This window comes from Columba livia, chromosome 20 (genome assembly GCF_036013475.1).
Source record: "Columba livia isolate bColLiv1 breed racing homer chromosome 20, bColLiv1.pat.W.v2, whole genome shotgun sequence".
NCBI classification, from domain to species: Eukaryota; Metazoa; Chordata; class Aves; order Columbiformes; family Columbidae; genus Columba; species Columba livia.
In genome coordinates this window covers 651,446-668,370 of record NC_088621.1, presented here as the reverse complement: position 1 = coordinate 668,370, position 16,925 = coordinate 651,446, and the positions used below count along the sequence as shown (strand labels likewise).

The window sequence follows — 16,925 nt, the reverse complement described above, 5'->3', positions numbered from 1 at the left end:
GGCCGACCCGCCGGGACCGCGGCCGAACGGGCCCCGACCACCGCCGGCACCCCCGGCCCCTCCGCCACTTCCGGCTCCGCTGCCACGACGACAGCGCGCGCCCGCGCGGGGCACGCCGGGAGCGGTAGTTCTGGCGCCGCCGCGGGGCACGCCGGGAGCGGCAGGAAGCGGTTCCGGGTCGCCGGTCCCTCAGCGGAGCCGGAGGAGATGAGCTCGGGCGGGGCCGGTGAGCGCCGGGGCGGCGGGCGGGCGGTGGGCCGGGCCGGGCCGGGCGGCGCCGGGCCGGGCTGGGCTGGGCTGGGCTGGGCTGGGCTGGGCCGGGCCGGGCCGGGCCGGGCCGGGGCCGCGTTTCGGCGGGTCCCGAGCGGTGGCCGCGGGCGGGCTGGGCCCGGAGCCGCTGCTGGCTCAGCCTCCGTTCGCTTTCTCGGGTGCCGGAGCGGCCGCGGCGGGAAGGGACGGGCGGCCGGCCGGCCGTGCTGCCGTGCCGCGGTGCGTGAGGCCTCGGCGCGGGCGGGCTCAGCCGGGCGGGTCCCGCAGGCCGGGTTGTTCCGTTTCATGGCAGCTCTCGGCAGGACCGTTCCCTGTGCGGCGCCCGAGCGGTTGTGTCGTTGTTCCCCGGTCCTGCCGCCCACACCGGGAGGAAGGGACGAGAGAGCTTTCCCCTGTTAACGCGGGTGATTGAGGGTTACAGCGCAGTTCACAGCAGAACGCTCCTGGCGCACCGGCTGCCGCACACGCTGGGGCGACCGCGGTGACTCGTGCGTGGATCGGCTGCGCGGGTCGCTCCGCTCGGCTCCAGCTCCGCCGGCGGGGTCGGGCTGGGGCCCGAGAGTGAGCGGCCGTGGGGTCGGGCCGTGGGAGGGGGATCCGCCTGGGTCTGCCGTGCTCTGCCCGCACAGGACCGGTTGCTGTGAGGAAGGGGCTGCGGGGGGCCGGGGCAGCACGGCGCCCGCAAACGTGCGCCCGCAGGTGTTTTTCCCTCGTTACCAAAGTCTTCACGGCAACACAGGGTGTAGCTGCTTCTGGTGCTGATTTACTTATTTGTAATGGATCATAGTGAACACCTCTGAGCGGTGGTTGGGAGGAACTGTGTTACTTGTGGTGCTTGGACGATTTCTGATTGATTATAACCCTCGGAGGCTTTGTTGGAGCCATGTCCTTCTCTAACCCCGCCACTGTAGCACGCAGCTCTTGCTGCTGCTCGCTTACGGCACGGGAACGACGTTCCTGGCCCGTTCCACGTGCCGCTGCGTGGACTGAGGTTTGTTCCTGGGCTGCTGGGCCCGAGTGGGGTCACAAACAGCTGCGGCTGAACTGTGCTCCGAAAACCAATTCAGCCTCGTTTCATCAGAACGGGTGTAGATGTGTCCTCATGAATCCACCGAAACGTGGCTCCGTGGGTTTGGTGTAAATGGCAGTGCCAGGCTCCGTGTTGATTTCCACGTCTGTGTCTCCAGGCCCGCGGGGTGTGAGCGCCGCTGCCTCGCCGTCCTCGTCTGGCGACTCGTGACTCCTCGCCAACCACGGCGGGATCCGTCAAGCCCACGCTCTGCAGGGTCGTCATCTACCTACAGAAGATGTCGGGGGACACGTGTCTGACCACCGCGCTCTGTCCGGCTGCGGCGCCCAAGCCCAAAACTTGCAGCTTCAGGGGGGGCAGCCTGGGTAACAAATACGTGCGGCTGAACGTCGGGGGCTCGTTGTATTACACCACAGTGCAAGTGCTGACCAGGCACGACACAATGCTCAAGGCCATGTTCAGCGGCAGGATGGAAGTGCTCACCGACAAGGAAGGTAAAGGAATGCCTTGTGTCGTTGAGAATTCAGGAAAACAACCAGGTTTTGATGGTGTTTTTTTAAATATCTTCCGACTACGCTCAGTTAAGGACGTAGGGAAAGGTATATTCCAAAAATAACCTGGAACATTAGTCAGCCAATACCCATTGGCACTAACAATCCTCTGGGCTTTATAAAAACGTGTTCTTTTATTACTAAAATTAACTAGCGGAAGGACCGGTTCTCTCTCCTACGATCACAGCTGATGTGCAGATTGTTGCTGTTGTTGTGAGGACTGAACAGACAGTACGTGGGTTGTCATTTATGTGGTGTCATGCAGTGGCATCATTCGAAATGCGTATGTGGGGAGGGACATTAGGTTTTCATCTTTAAAACTCAAAATAGCCTTGCTTGCCATGTTGAAGATTCCTGTTTTCCTCCTCCCAGTAGCATGTTGTGCTCAGGGCTTCTGGCGCTGTGGCCGCGTTCAGCCGTCAGTCCCGCGGTGTGTCAGTCCTGCTGGACGCGCAGGGTCGGCACTGTAAAATTCCGTAACGAGTCGCAGAGAGGACAAGTGAGAAGAATCCAGCAGTGGATTAGTTTGCTTTCCTGTGGTGTTTGCTGTGATGAGGTCCTACAAGAATACTTCAATACCTTTTTGCCTGCTCTCCACGCTGTGGAGGACGTTTGGCGCCGTACGGGGCCCCTGCGCATCCTGCCTGGCCGTTGTTTGCCAGCGACTCACACATCCTGTTTCCTCCTCAGTGGGACTTCAGGGATGTTTTACAATTGCGAGAACTGTCTGTCTGCGGTTTCCTGTGCTGGATCCCCCTCTGCTCCCTCCCAATGTGCCTCTGTCCTCTCTTTGCTCCCGTTTGGAGACTGGAAGAGCCATACTGGGTGTTCCAGGCTCGTCTGCACTTGTCTCTCTTTAGCTCCGACAACAGCAGAAGATGTGGTTGGAAAACTGCCACATCCTCCGTGTTAGTCCACGGAGCTTAGCCCAGATCTCCCTGTGAACACTTGTGAATTCTTCCTGCCAGTCTTTCCTGGCCTGGTGATGAGTTTCTAATTACCCAGCATTACGCTGTAGCAGCAGTTGTTAAATCTATTCCCATACCAGGACAGCACACCCCATTTTGCTGGGAACACAACGAGCCTCTAAATAAAAGAAGCAAACCACTTCACAATAAGCTGGGGTTTTTTTTTAAGGTTTGGCTGACTCGGGCAGTCAGTTAACGGATGTCAGTTAGACTTGCTGTAGTCCTTAAAAGGTCTGTTCCTTTAGACAGAATTTAATACAGAAAAGACAAGGCGCAGATCATCATTTTGGTCAGGCAGCCCACTGACTGGTCGATTGATACAGCGCAGTCAGGTCCGCAGCAGTTTTAGTGTCTTGTGCTACGGAGCCAAGTATTTGTATCCTGAGGGTTTTCGTTTGGGGTGCAGGGAGGCGTGCGGGAGGTGCCCCAGACAGGGGCTCGCTGTGGGGCTGCTCTCCTCCAGAGAACCTGCGCTGGGTGGGGAGGGAGCGGGAGCGGTGCCGCTGCACCCTCCAAACATTCGGTTTGTTTAACCCCTTTGAGGAGTTTTCTTGCCTCGCAGTGTTGAGATGGCTGAAGTGATGCGATGGTTATTTTTCAGGCTGGATCCTTATAGACCGTTGCGGGAAACACTTTGGAACAATTTTGAACTATCTCCGCGATGACACGATCACACTTCCAAAGCACAGACAGGAGATCAAGGAGCTGATGGCAGAAGCCAAGTACTATCTGATTCAGGGCTTGGTGGACATGTGCCAAGCAGCTCTGCAGGTAAGAACTGCAAGTAGCCGCCAAAGATTTCTGTGGGTGTTTTGCTTATCAAATTTACTTAAGGCAACTTGAGAGAGTATTTCACGGCCCGAGAGGTGGCGTTGAGTCCTAGATGATGTACACGAGAGCCGGGAAGGAAGATGAGACAGAGCCGGGTAAGTTGTACGTTTATTCAAGTCCTAGTTCCCCTTGCTCTGTACACACACCTGCGATTCTGTGATGCTTTGAATAAGAGATTCAATTTAATTCATGGTCTCCCTGGAGATGTTTTCAGACCCTTGTGCTATCACAGCACAGCCTTCCAGTGTCTTAAAAAACCTTATGGCATTTCGCTACATTTTCCCCAAGTTATGTCACTTTTAAGTATATAATATAGAATGAGTTTGAATATTTGAAAACATGGTGACTTTAGAATTTGAGTCTTAATGGAGAAAAATGGTAAGCAATGAGTACTTAAGGACTTCTCTTTGGATGAGTTCTGCAAATACTTAAGTTCATAGTAGCTTTATGCACTATACGAGTCTCTCTACATTCAGCTGATTGAAATCAGCTTGTTCTGCCAACTTTTAATAAGGTTAGCCCAGGTGTGGTATGTATAGTTTATCATTAGTCTTAAGATTGTGAAATGAATGTTTCCGGCAGGACAAAACTTAGTAATTAATAAATGCCTGGCATGCCTGGTTCAGCTCTTGAATCCACGGGAGGAAATGGAAAGCCACACTGACAATTTTCCGTTTGGTTTGGAATTTAAACCCTTTCTTCTAAGGACAAAATGTTCCAAGGCTTCCCCGTCAGCTGTTGAGCTTTCCTTAATTTGCTGCCCGAGGACTCTGGAGTCACAGACCGTGCCGCGCGCTCTCGATTGTTGCTTTTGTGTCGCGAGGGCCCAGGTCTGCGGTGACGTGCTGTTCTTGCCAGGCATTCAGTTCGTAGTGGCCGATGTTCCTACGTACTGCGGTGTGTTCTGTTGATTCAAACTGGCGCAAACTCTTACAATCCTTTTCTTCAAGAAAAGCTAGAATAATAAGCCCACTTAAACCAAACAGGGCTTGAGCTCAGGGCCCTTGCGACAGCCGAGAAGAACATCCACGTGCATGCCAATATTTCCATTACTGCTGCCTCCTGGGGACAGGAGATCTGTGTGCAGCTCAAGGTAAGGCTGGGCGGTTACTATGGCAACGCAGAGCGTCTCCTTCGTCTCCTTTGCACCGCAGCTCTGGGAACACGGCCGGAGCGGTCGGGGAGGCAGCGGCAGTCGATGTTGGCTTTAGCGGTTCTCTCTCTTGAGTCTATTTCGTCTCTCTCTCTTTTCTTTAAAACAGGACAAGAAAGACTTGTATGAACCTGTCTGTAGCATCCCCATTATCACGTCTCCGAAAGAAGAAGAGAGGCTGATAGAATCATCAATGAAAGTAACTGCTTTTCCACAACTAACTAGTGAGAAACTGAATTTTTGCTAAATGTGTTCAAACACAGAACTTACCTTCTCTGCTTGGTTTTCTTTCTCTCCCCATAGCCTGTTGTTAAGCTGCTTTATAACAGAAGCAACAACAAATACTCCTACACCAGGTACGTCAGCTTTTTCCCCGCTGTAATGGGAAGTTTTCCCTGTGACTGTGGGAGTGGAGGGAGATGTGGTGCAACCTGACTTTTTTTGCTGTGTTTTTGACTGATGTGAATCTAAATGGAGGAGAACACAACACCCGGTGTCTGTCAAAGTCCAGCGGACGATCCAGTTGTGTGAGAAATCATGAAGAGGCTCACGAGTGCGCTGCACCTCTGCCAGCACCTACAGAAATCCTTCATGTTCCGATGCTTCTAAATGAATTAATTATTTGGTTACAAAGAAAGATTCTGCTCAGGAACAACCCAGAGAGGGCCAGGCTTTCCTCCTGCATAAAATAGCGTTATTTACTTGGTTTTGTGCTGTAACTATCACAATCTCTTTGTTATGATGGTATCAGGATGGCTTTGGGTTTTCCCACACCAGCCATGGAAGCGATGTGAGTAATGCTTCATGCTGTGCAGAATCCTCGTGTTTGGCCTTTTGAGGCTGAGATGCAACCTTGGAAGCTTTTATTCTCTGGACAAACCGGCAGTCTGTCTGTCCGTCAGAGGTGGATCCTGACGGTGCCGGTGGCGGCGCTGGGGAGCAGCCCGATTTGCAGCGCCTGCGTTCTGTGCCGGCCGGTTGCGTTTGCCCCGCGTTGCCCCGCGTGGCCCGTTAGCCCGCGGCAGCCATGCTGAGGCGAGCACGGAAGAGCAGATTAGTCACCGTGTGCCTGGAAATGTAAACGTACCGGTAACGAGAGCAACAGAATCCTGGATACCAGGCGGTGCTGGTATCTCACTCGCTGCAGGGTTCTAATTATTCCTGGCCTGTGAGTCTGCATGCCTTGCTGGCGTTTGAATGAGACATCTTTATTCAAAATTCCACTCTGCCTGCTAGCAAGCAAACATTTTTTTCCCCTTCTGTTCTTCCTGACCAACAGTATAAAAGGAGCTTTCTCCGTGACGTTGTCAGTGTGGTTTAGTAACATAAATGGCTCATGACTTCCACGTTTTTTTCCCAGCTCTGCCACTTGATAGAAGCCCAGGTTGCTTTAGCAAGTTGTTTTTGCGAGCTGAAGGTTTTGTCTGGTTGCACATCATCCTTTTTTCATTAACATCTGAACAGAAACACTCCTCACACCAAGTATTTTATGCCCAGCCCAGCCGTCCTTAGCGGTGTCCCCGGTGTCCCACGGCCTTCCTGGGCCGCCCGCGGGAGCCACGGTGCTGCACGCGGCCGTGGGACGTCACGTCCCTGGGGACGCTCTTGGCAGCACGGTGGGGATCTGCAGCCTCTGGCTCCACAGAGTGAGGAGTTCTCCTGTTCAGGCTGGCGAGGTTGGCCACACTGTCTGGGCAATAATGTGCTCACTAATTTCCATAGATCGCAGATAATTTCCCAGCCATCTATACAAAGAGACAAAGGGACACAGAGCGCTTATGTTCAATACAGCTGCATTCAGGCTAATGTCGGAGGAGTAAGGCTTTCACGTGTCGGGTTGGTTGTTGTGGGGTTTTTTTAATAACTTAATCAAATTGGACATTTATTTGCCATATTGTTATTATTGAAGTAAAATATTTTAAGTTTTAAGAATAGTTTTCCAATAGCTTTACTTGTTTTTAAAGCTATAATACATGGTATTGTTTTTTCTCTAGACCATCTAGATATTGCTTTGAAAAGTAATTAGTATCGCACATTGCGTTGGCTGTCAATAAGACTTTCTAAATATCGTGTTCGCCCTGGAAATTTGTGCGTGGCGCCAGCAGCTCCGGGCGCAGAACACCTGGCTCCGGCGCTGGCCAAGAGCTCGTTGTAGGTGGTTGATGTAATGATTTGGGAAATCGTGCTGTCGTTATTAATTATATAACTTGACCTCTGGAAGCTGGTGTGTTTGCTCATGGGGCTCAGAGCATCTTATTTGTATCTGAAATTGGCTATTACCCTCTTTTCTTGGCAACATATGGCCATGAGTCACTACTTATTCGTGTTCTGCAGTTAGATCAGTGCTCGAAGCTGTGGAGGAATAGGCATATGGAATCTGTAGAGATGGCCAGTTGGGAGACCACAAAGCCCACATTCCTTCTCTGTGGCTGTTTCAGTAACTCAGATGACAACTTGCTGAAGAACATCGAGCTGTTTGACAAGCTCTCTCTGCGGTTCAACGGCAGGGTTCTGTTCATCAAGGACGTTATCGGGGATGAGATCTGCTGCTGGTCCTTCTACGGGCAGGGCCGCAAGCTCGCGGAAGTGTGCTGCACCTCCATCGTGTACGCCACCGAGAAGAAGCAAACCAAGGTAACGCGGCGTTACCTGCCTGGCTCTGCTGGTTTGGAACCGGCAGGGGGATGGTACATCACAGAAAGAGAAAGATTTCCTGTAACTGAGGGCTGATGGCTAGGGACAGGCAATGTCATTTCTTGGGAAGGCTTTGCTACCAGCTCTCCTGACTATTGAACTGCTGGTCCGTGCCGTGGAAAGCAGCCGGGTGGCTGCAGGATGAGCTGGTGTCTCGGTAGAAGATGCTGCATGCCAGGTAGAGTTCAGGGAGGATGGAATACGGTGGCAGCTTTGAAGGAAAGACTGAGAATGGTAATTCTGAAAGCATGTGCATTCTAGCACAAGTCCCTTAAAGCTGATGGACTTTGTGTGCCTGAAGCCTGTAAACCTGTTAATTCTTCTCTAAATCAAGTAGAGATATAATTCTGCTCCTCATTATACCTACGGAAGTTTACTTCATCCCAGTTACTTCGTACTGTGTTTCACTTGCGCTGATGTAGTTGTTGTATGTAATTGGACTAAATGGTTGTATCTAGGATTCTGAACTTCTCCAGAATGCTGGAAAGTATGTGCTAAAAAGGAGAAGACTGGGATGAAATCAATGGAATGGAACCCTGAGCTCAAACACTGTGATACGTTTAGCATCACTCTTGTATGTGCAAAGCTGTAGAATATCTGTTAAAGTTCAGCAGGAGCACATATTCCCAATAACAAACGTCTCAATATCCCCCCATTTCCAGTGATTCTTCTCAAAGTTGTTCCACCTCTGATTTTGCAAGGGTTACCTAAGGACTTGCTTTCAAGCACAGTACATCCTGAAGATGAGAGTTACATGCATGAAAATAGGATAAGGATTAGCATGGCAAATCTGCAGAGTGTCTCTGATTTCAGGAGTTCACTGCTGCCTTGCCGTGGGGCAGGTGAGGTGACCGGGTCCAACATTAGCTTTTAAGAATCAGATACACTGTATTCCATTCTAGAACTATCTAAAAGAAGAGGCGTGGCAGGGGAGCGGGCGGAGGCAGTGACCCTCTGCTGGGAATTCAGTGGCTTTGCTCCATCTTTCCACTTCACAGTTGTTCTACTATCTCTATAGCGTATGTCTTTATACGGTGCCGGTATCTCTGGACCTGCGGGCGCGTGTTCCAGTCGCGTTCTCCTGCACAGATCAGGAAAGGGCCGTGTGCTGTGTTTTGCAGGTTGAATTCCCCGAGGCGCGAATTTATGAGGAAACACTAAACGTCTTACTGTACGAAACCCCACGGGTTCCTGATAACTCCCTGCTGGAAGCAACGAGCAGGAGCCGGAGCCAGGCGTCTCACAGCGAGGACGACGAGGGCTTTGAACTTCGAGACCGAGTGCGCCGCATCCACGTGAAGAGATACAGCACCTACGACGACCGGCAGCTGGGCCACTAGCGCCCCGCTCCAGGACAGAGGTGCCGATGGCCTGGGGGGGAAGAGGAGTAGGGAGGGGTCAGTTGGACTCTGGATTGATCTCATTTGGCTGCTCGGCTCCCTGGAGAACAAACGGGCGTTTGTGCGCACAAAGCAACGCTCAAGGCCCAGGGCTTTGAGAACTAAGATGATAACTTTGCACCACGTGCTTTAAATGCGGACTGGCCCCCTTTTCGTGTCGTGTGAGGAGTGGAATTCGGACCAGCAATTCAGACGGCTGGGGGTTGCTCTTTCAGCACAGCTTTTCCTGAAGGAGCTGGCGTGGTGGCAAAATCTTATTCCAGATGTCCGCCCTCTTAGGGCTTTGTATAATGGAATTTCCAGTTTTTAAATGAAGATACTGAAGAGGGGTGGAGAGGAGGTGGAGACAGGCGCTCTTGGCGAACCCCGCATGTGCTGACCCCAGCAGGGCGATGTGCTGCACGTGCGGGTTCCCCTCTTCCCCAGTGGCTTCGCAGGCCGGTGTTCCGAGGTGCCTGACTTAGAGCTCGTCCGTTCTAAGGCAAGCTCTTCCAAGAGCTTCCCACGTCACCAAAACCCCTCCTGTGAAAAATGAGAAAACTTTAGAAGTTGAAATATGTGTGAAATGACTTGTCTTGGGAGGTGGAGAAGTGGGTGTGGGGAAGGAAGAAATTTCTTCGGGTTAGAAGACTTCAGGAGCAGATTGTGGCAGCATTGCTGTTGTTCTGGCTTGTGATCGTGAGATCCCGTTCACACAAACAATGGCAACATGGGGGATTAGTTTTACATTTGCTTCCTCCTGTGGCCCAGAAGTGCTAATTTCTGTTCAATTTCTCCGGCAGCGGGGAAAAGCCGCAGTGACTAGGGACGTCCAGACTCAATATCTGATAACACTGGAAGAGCGAATTCCAGTCTTGTGTTCTACATCCCATCTAGAGCACGGAAATGGAAAGAGAAGAATAGTCATAAATATCTTGTTCTAGCATGAAACTGCAAGAAGCTTTGGACACAGGAGAGACGTAGCTTATACTGACTTTTAAACCGAAATAATCACTTTAATTCTGGGAGCTTGGCTGGGTGCGAACTGTAATCTCGCTCTGCGGATTGGGTCTCTGGAAACAGTTTCAGGTTTAGTATTAAAAGCTGCTGCTGTATTTTTAAATGATTGAATCTGTGACCTACAGCTGAACATACAAGCAAATGTTACCACTGTCCTAAGCAGTTACCGCGTGCTGGCGTCGGCAGCTGTGGAGTGTGACAGTGGTGCAGCGCGCGCCACAACTGCCCTTACCTTCCCGTATTGCACACGGACACGGACGCCTCCGGCTCCGCGATGGTCGGTCTTGAACTTACTGACCAGTGCCAGAGCTACCTGTCGCTTTTAAAGGAAATCACTGCAACAGCCTGACAAGAAAATCATCGCAAATTAATCCAGCAGATGGTTTGGTAGTAACTGAAGCGGGAAAGGGCACAAAGAAGTTATTTCCACTCGAATAGGCTTTTCACAGTGAAATGGAGGGCTGGTGAGGGGTCGCCGGTGGCCGCAGACCCGGCGCTCCTCGCGTCCCCAGCAGCGTTGCCGCAGCCACGCGCCTGCCGTGCCGGGAAAGGCCTCTCTAGGACTCCGGTAACCTCTTCTCTTTTCATGTGGCCTTCTCTAAGTTGTTTTCCGGCTGGTTTCCTGTTGTGCCGGTGAAAATACAGCTGCTGAGATCAGTTTTGACAAAGATTTTGTGGGAGTTTTTTCTTTAATTCTGCTGCAGAGTGACGTGGAATTTTTTTAAGAAGTGTTTTTGCCCTGCGCTCTACAGTTCAGGTGTCGCCGTGGTGGTTGCTCCGAGCTGCCCGCAGAGCCTGGAGCGACGGGGCCTTTGTGCTGGACTCAATAGCTGCAGCTTATCCTCCTGTACTTTTTTCATCTTGTAACGTGTGAGGCTGCCGTTTGGAACCCATGGGCGGCACTTCTCTCTCGACAAATGATTTATAGTTTTTATCTTATTATGGTGAATGTTAACAGATCAAGTAAGTGATGCTGTGCCTTTTGCCCCATTCCTAATGGATGAATTCAAACTACATCAGCTTGCACTTATTAGCTGCTGGAGCTGGAGCTCTTTTTGAGACCTTACTGTCCTCTTCACTCCTAAATTTAAGTGAACTTTTGCACATTTGAAGATAATTTTAGCAGACTGAATGAATGGAAGAGATGACCTGACGTCTCTAAAAGGCACCGTAATAAAGGTGGCGTGTAACGGGTGTTCACTGCAGAATGGCCTCGGGCTCTCCACAGAGGAGACGCGGTGCCTTCAGCAAATGTCTCGTGTTAAACAGCTCTTCAGTACCAGTGTGAATCAGGCAATAATGTCGGAGGAGAGCTCTGCAGGGCAGCGGCCTCCAGCTGCTCCATGAATGCCGAGACAAAACTGAACGTTTAACCTTCACCTTCATATGTAGTTTTTGGAACAGGGGGTGTTTATTATAAAGGTTCCATCCCGCTGGCTTCTTATCTATTGCACTTGGTTAAAATAGAAAATACCTGTTGGGGAAGGGGGACACTGGAGGGGCCGGTACTGCGGTGTCACCGACGGGCTGCGTTGTGCGTGGAGCCGGCAATGCCTGTGGTGGGCTTGATTAGATGGTTTTTCTCACTTTTTTAAACTTTCAGGCACAGTTCCCTCTCAGAAATACAGATGAGGTACCTTGACTGTGTCTGGCCCTGCAGTCCCTGTCTTACACAACGAGGTCATATCGTCTGACAATCCTTGGCTTCAGTCTTTCCAGACAGGCGCCCCAGCCGCCCTTCTGTCAGAATGGGTTTGCTGAGGGCCGAGTGGGCACGGGTTCTAACTCGGTGACGTACGGCGACTCAGTTCTTCTGTGCGTGCAGAATGTGTCCTCGTCTGTAACAAAGCGGTGGGAGGACCCTCCCCTACCTCAGAGGGATGTTCAAACTTAATTTGTTTAATAACAGTAAAGGACTTTAAATTTCTATAATATTTTGTATCCAAACGATAGTAAATGAGCTAGCTGATCTTGTTTCAACTGACATTTCTGTGATCAGTTCTGTGATTAGTTAATGCAGTAACCGTATTAGCTGTTGATTTAAGTGTTTTCTCTTTTATCAGTGCATTAAATTGAAATGGAACACTAATTTTTAATAAAGTGTTATATTTTGTCTTCTGTGATTTTTCTCCAGCATCATAACTTCCTGTTCGCCGCGTTGGTCTCTGCACTGCTGTTCTGCGCTGTACGTGTGGTCCTCACCAAGCACTTAGGATTCCTAAACCACAGAAAAGCTGGATCAGCAAACGGCTGTAGTGCTAATGGAGCTGTTGCTGCTTTTCACCCGCGCCCGGCAGGTGCCGAGGGCGCCGGGAGGCCCCGCCCCCGTTGCCATGGAGCCCCCGTTGCCATGGTGCCTCCGTTGCCATGGAGCCCCCGCAGCCGGGGCGGTGGCGGCAGGTGCGGCCCCGCCCCCGGTGACGTCAGCGCGGCGGAAGATGGCGGCGGAGCGGCCCCGGTGCCCGCAGCCTGCCCGCGCTCGGCCGCGCTGCGCGGACCCTCCGCCCCGCGGGCACCGGCGGCTCTGAGCGCGGGCACGGCGGCGGCCCCGCTCCCCGCTCCGCGCTCCCCGCGCCGCCATGAGCTGCTCGGCGGACGCCGTGAAGGAGAAGCTGCTGTGGAACGTGAAGAAGGAGGTGAGCGAGCAGCGGCGCGGGCAGAGCCCCGCTTGCCGCCGCTCCGGAAGGCGGAGGTCCCGTCCCCGGGAGGGCTGCGGGGCCTGGGGCCGCCGGCCCGGCCTCCTGCGGCGCGTTCGGGCCGGTAGCGCGGGGTCGAACCTTCGCGCGATGGATTCGCTTAATCTCTGGCCGTAGGGCCGGCAGTTAAGAGTTTGCGTAGAGTAAATAAAACAAAGCTTTGGCCAGGTTGGATTAAGCCCCGGTCTCCCTTCAGGAGGCGGTGAGCGGGCGGTGGGGGGTCCGGCTGCAGCCGTTTGACCGTCTGTGTGCTGCCCGGGGCCGCCCGGCCCTCCCGCGCTGCACGATGAGCCAGCGGCGGGCCGGGCCGGGGGGTCGCGCTGTAGCGCGGCTCGGGAGACGTGTCCGTGGTTTTGCGGGTGTTTCCAGGCGACCCCGGGGACGGGAGATGCTGCTCTGCACGTCCATCTGCCCAGGCGGGAGCTCCCTTGTTTCTGGTTCTTTACTAACTTTTCTTTAGCTATGAGTCCTCCGGGAGAAAGGGGGGAAATCAGTGATAAGGAACCGAGTCCCAGGGTACCCTCGGTACCTGGACTTGGCTCCTGAATGGCAGAGCTCTGGCCGGAGCGCCTGCTCGCAGCGGCAGTGCCTGCGCTTCGGAGAGCGTGAGGCTGGCTGCGTTATCCGAGTTCTCCCAAGGGCTGTGACAGTTCTGCGCTGGGGCGACCTGAGATCCGCGGGCGCACAAACCCCCGAGCACCCGCGGCCTGAGCGGGGACCGCGGCGTCTGGTCACGCGAGCTGGGGCTGTGGTGCCGCAGCCTCGCAACGAGCTGCTGCCTGTGGACGAGCTGCTGCCTGTGGACGAGCTGCTGCCTGTGGACGTGCTCGCGGGACGGGGCTCCTGTTCCCCGTGGACGTGCTCGCGGGACGGGGCTCCTGTTCCCCGTGGACACACTCGCGGGACGGGGTTCCTGCTGTGTGTTGCTCTGGGGTGGAGCAGCTGTGCACCCAGAGCGGGGTTTGTGCTGAGCCCCTCTCGGGGTCCCTGCAGGGTGCTCTGGGAGGGGGTGCCTGGTGCTGTGAGCCCCCCGGGTCCGTGAACACCTTCCTGAAGGTGCTCCAGGCGGAAGCAGCAGCTTTGCATATTGTGCACACCGTATTTTGCATTTCTGTGCCACTGTGTAACAGCTGTGTGCCTGTGCTCACAACGGAGCCAAGGGAGGATGTACCGCTTACCCGTCACAGCAATGAGAAGTCTTTTGATAAAGGCAGCTGTCCCTCTGCTCCCGCTGTCCCTCTCTCTGCTCCCGCTGTCCCTCTCTCTGCTCCCGCTGTCCCTCTCTCTGCTCCCGCTGTCCCTCTCTCTGCTCCCGCTGTCCCTCTGCTCCTTCCCCTGTCCCGCTCACAGCTGGGGAAGTCGGGAGCAGCGGGAGGGCGGGATTCAGTGAAGCTCAAAGGAGAAGTTGTTGCTACAGGCAAGGTACCTGGGCCTGTGTCTGGTGTCTGAATGTTTGTTAGTGCAGAACCGCAGGACTCTGTCCGGGCAGTGACCCGGGCAGCGCCGGCCGCAGGGCACCGAGCAGCTGGTCCCTGCTGCTGCTGAATGCTGCGGCTTAATGCAGCCACGAACCTGCCACTGCGTTTAGAAATGTAGCTTAAACTGGGACCTTTGAGCCAAGATCGTGTGAGGTTTCATTTGGAAGTGTGTGCACTTACTCTCCTGGGTTAATGTTTAAATATATAAATAAATGTGAGAAATGTTTTCCGACTCTGAACACGGCAATCTTGTGCTAATGTACGAGATGGGGAGTGAAATGGATTTTCACGATCCAAGCCAGCTCAAGCTGAGGAGAACAAGTGGTATATAATTAAAAAATCGGAGGCTAATTTGTTTTTATAGTCTCTAAAATGTTTTTAATCGGTCACTAGCTTTTAAATTACTTGAATAATGCTTCCAAGTGTTACTTGTACCGTCTGTGTCATCTGCTTTTTGTTTTGTCTTTGGTTGTTTTTTCCTTCTCCAAATCCTCACAATGGCTCCTCGGGGGTTTGTGTTGGTTTGGCTCTCGGGGTCTGGCCAGAGCTTCCCGTCCTGCGCTGGCCACGGGGGACGCGGGGACCCGTCCCGCTGCTGGGGGACGTCGCGGGGTCGGAGGCACCGGAGGCGCCCACACTGAGGGTTTGTCTTAAACAATCAGTCAGGGGAGCCAGGGACCGAACGCAACCCCTGCCGTACAAACCAGCAGATTCACTGCCCTTAATGATGGGAATTAACTTTTTCTGATAGAATTTGCAGCCTCATTTCTTTATTTTGCGTGAGTTTTCACGCCGCCGCTTACACCCACGTGCGTGGTGTGTGCTGGTGCTCTTGTTTTGCAAGCGTTACGTGTCCTCGCCTGTTCTCAAGGCGATCGTTCCTTTCCCTGTCCTTCACACCAGCGTTTCCCCCGCTGGATCGTTTTCGTGTCACCTCGGGATGCAGTGGAGTTCAGAGGAAGCGTATTCTTTCTTCATGTTGTTTACACCGAGCCTGTTAAAATCCCGTTGTCTTTGCAAATTATAAAATGGTTGTCTCCAAATCACTTGGTGCAAAGTGGTTTTGGGTTTTGTTTCTCCCTCTCAGCAAGAACTTTTTCCTTTGGGAAAATTTAGTGTCATTTGCTTTTCCTGAGAGGGACTTTGAGTGCCCACGGGTGACGCGTGTATCTCGTGGGCTCTCCTCGAAAGGCTGTGTAATGCGTTTTGGAAATTTAACTCCACGGGGATTCACGCTGAGGCTGCACCTAAGTTCACATTTCAAACCTTCATCTCTCTCTGCAGGAAAGTCTATTGTCACAAGCAGACTCATAAACCAGACTTTGCCGTGGCCGTTTCCTTCTGCCTACTGAAACTGAGGGGTTTTGCCATTTCTGGGTTTAAACAGCACATTTTCTAGCCATGAAACACACAGGTTAATAACCTCAGCAGTTTCACCCTGAAAAATTTCAGAGCCCTTCAGAAACGCGGTGGCTCATTTTACAACTAAAATGCAACTGCTTTGGAGCAGAAATACAGCACTTATTTAACAGCTTGTGTTTACAGCACCCAGCGCTTCTTCAAGAGTAACAGCAAGTCCGCGCAGCAGGGGTGGGATGATGTGCCTGCGCCAGCTGCTGGAGGCGCCGTGCTGGACAGGGGTTGGCTCTGTCGAGAGGGAAATGCTGCAGGTGTCAGCGTGGTGCCGGTGATTCCGGTGCTGTGTGAGCGCTGCTGGTGTCCCCGCGGCGCTGGTGTCCCCGTGGCGCTGGTGTCCCCGCGGCGCTGGTGTCCCCGCGGCGCTGGTGTCCCCGCAGCACTGTCCCCGCGGCGCTGGTGTCCCCACGGCGCTGTCCCAGCGATGGGAACGCGTGGCAGCCGGGTTCCGGAGAGCGCTGGTTTGAAAGGCCGTTCCAGACCATGAAGGTTGAGGATCTGCGGGTCAGCCCTGCTCAGAAATCCGTGCTTGCGGCAGCTCGGAGCTGCGGCAGGACCAGTCCTGTCTGTCCCTTTGGGGGGCACCGAGAACTCAACAGAGGGATGGAAAAGTGGGTCTCCTTCCAGCCCCGTGCTTGGGAATAAATCGGTACCCAGTCAGTGCAGGGGGTGTCTCAGTCTTCATTTTCTTGGTCTCTTATACATGGAGGTTGCTGCAAAATTGGAGTTTATTTCCATTTTTAAAGCTTCCTTATAATATTTTTTTTTTTTTTAAATGCCACAACATAGAAGGCATTTCTCATGTCTTTTTCTTTGGTGAAACTTTGTAAATAATCCATATATAATGACCTAAACTTGGTGTTTGACTGCTTCTGAAGGTCCGGGCCACTGTTGCACGCGGGAGGCCAGGGCAGTGATTCTTCATCCCATCGTGCCGAGCGAGTCAGCTTGTGTTTGGGGAGCTGGCTCTGCCCCCTCGCTCTCCCGGCCGCGCAGCCCTGCACCGCGCGGGGCCGAGGGGGCCGAGGGGCTGGGCTGCTCCGCGTCTCTTTTAAAGACGTTCATTTGCAGTTTGGCCAGGCCCGCTGCTGTCTGCCAGTGGGGGTCTGTGTAGGCTTGTGCTCAGAAAGCTTCATTGACAAGTGCCTCCTCAGAACAGAGCGTCGCAACAGCACAGCTCCCTGCACAGAGAGCCGCACGAACTGCGAGGGGAATTAAAAAATAACTTAAAGAAAGGTTTGTGTTCCATTGGATCAGAAACATTGGATTGAGCTCCTTGTCTGGAGCAGCATCCCCGAGTTCGGTGGCAGCGAGGATCGAGGTGGGACCGAAGAACGCTGCGGACGTCCCCTCTGCCGCCCGCGTTCTGGGACGCTCCCCGGTCGTTCTGGGACGCTCCCCGGTGTGCAGCGCCGGGGGGTCGCTCGCCCGGCCTGTCC

The 16,925-nt window shown here is 53.4% G+C and overlaps 2 protein-coding genes across 13 annotated transcripts in view; both read left to right on the top strand.

The window, feature by feature from the left end:
- Positions 1-91: 91 nt before the first annotated feature.
- On the top strand, positions 92-12,019 carry TNFAIP1 (TNF alpha induced protein 1). Of its 3 annotated transcripts, XM_065036627.1 has the most exons (8): positions 92-226; positions 1,458-1,794; positions 3,421-3,590; positions 4,913-5,002; positions 5,107-5,159; positions 7,242-7,437; positions 8,619-8,857; positions 9,680-12,019. In XM_065036627.1, the coding sequence occupies exons 2-7, from the start codon at positions 1,578-1,580 to the stop codon at positions 8,835-8,837; spliced, it is 945 nt and encodes a 314-aa protein (XP_064892699.1). In that variant the 5' UTR covers positions 92-226; positions 1,458-1,577; the 3' UTR covers positions 8,838-8,857; positions 9,680-12,019. The 3 variants fall into 3 exon arrangements, with proteins under 3 accessions (XP_064892699.1, XP_064892697.1, XP_064892698.1); XM_065036625.1 differs by having other exon boundaries at positions 8,619-12,019; XM_065036626.1 differs by lacking the exon at positions 92-226 and adding an exon at positions 350-489 and having other exon boundaries at positions 8,619-12,019.
- A 212-nt stretch (positions 12,020-12,231) lies between these two features.
- SGSM2 (small G protein signaling modulator 2) overlaps positions 12,232-16,925 on the top strand; it is a 37,527-nt gene continuing 32,833 nt past the window's right edge. For 6 of the 10 annotated variants that reach the window (XM_065036606.1, XM_065036612.1, XM_065036607.1 and 3 more), the window contains exon 1: positions 12,232-12,532. In XM_065036606.1, the coding sequence (XP_064892678.1) occupies positions 12,247-12,532 (286 nt within the window). In that variant the 5' untranslated portion in view covers positions 12,232-12,246. The remainder of the gene's footprint in view (positions 12,533-16,925) is intronic. The other 4 variants (XM_065036615.1, XM_065036614.1, XM_065036616.1 and 1 more) reach the window with 1 other exon arrangement.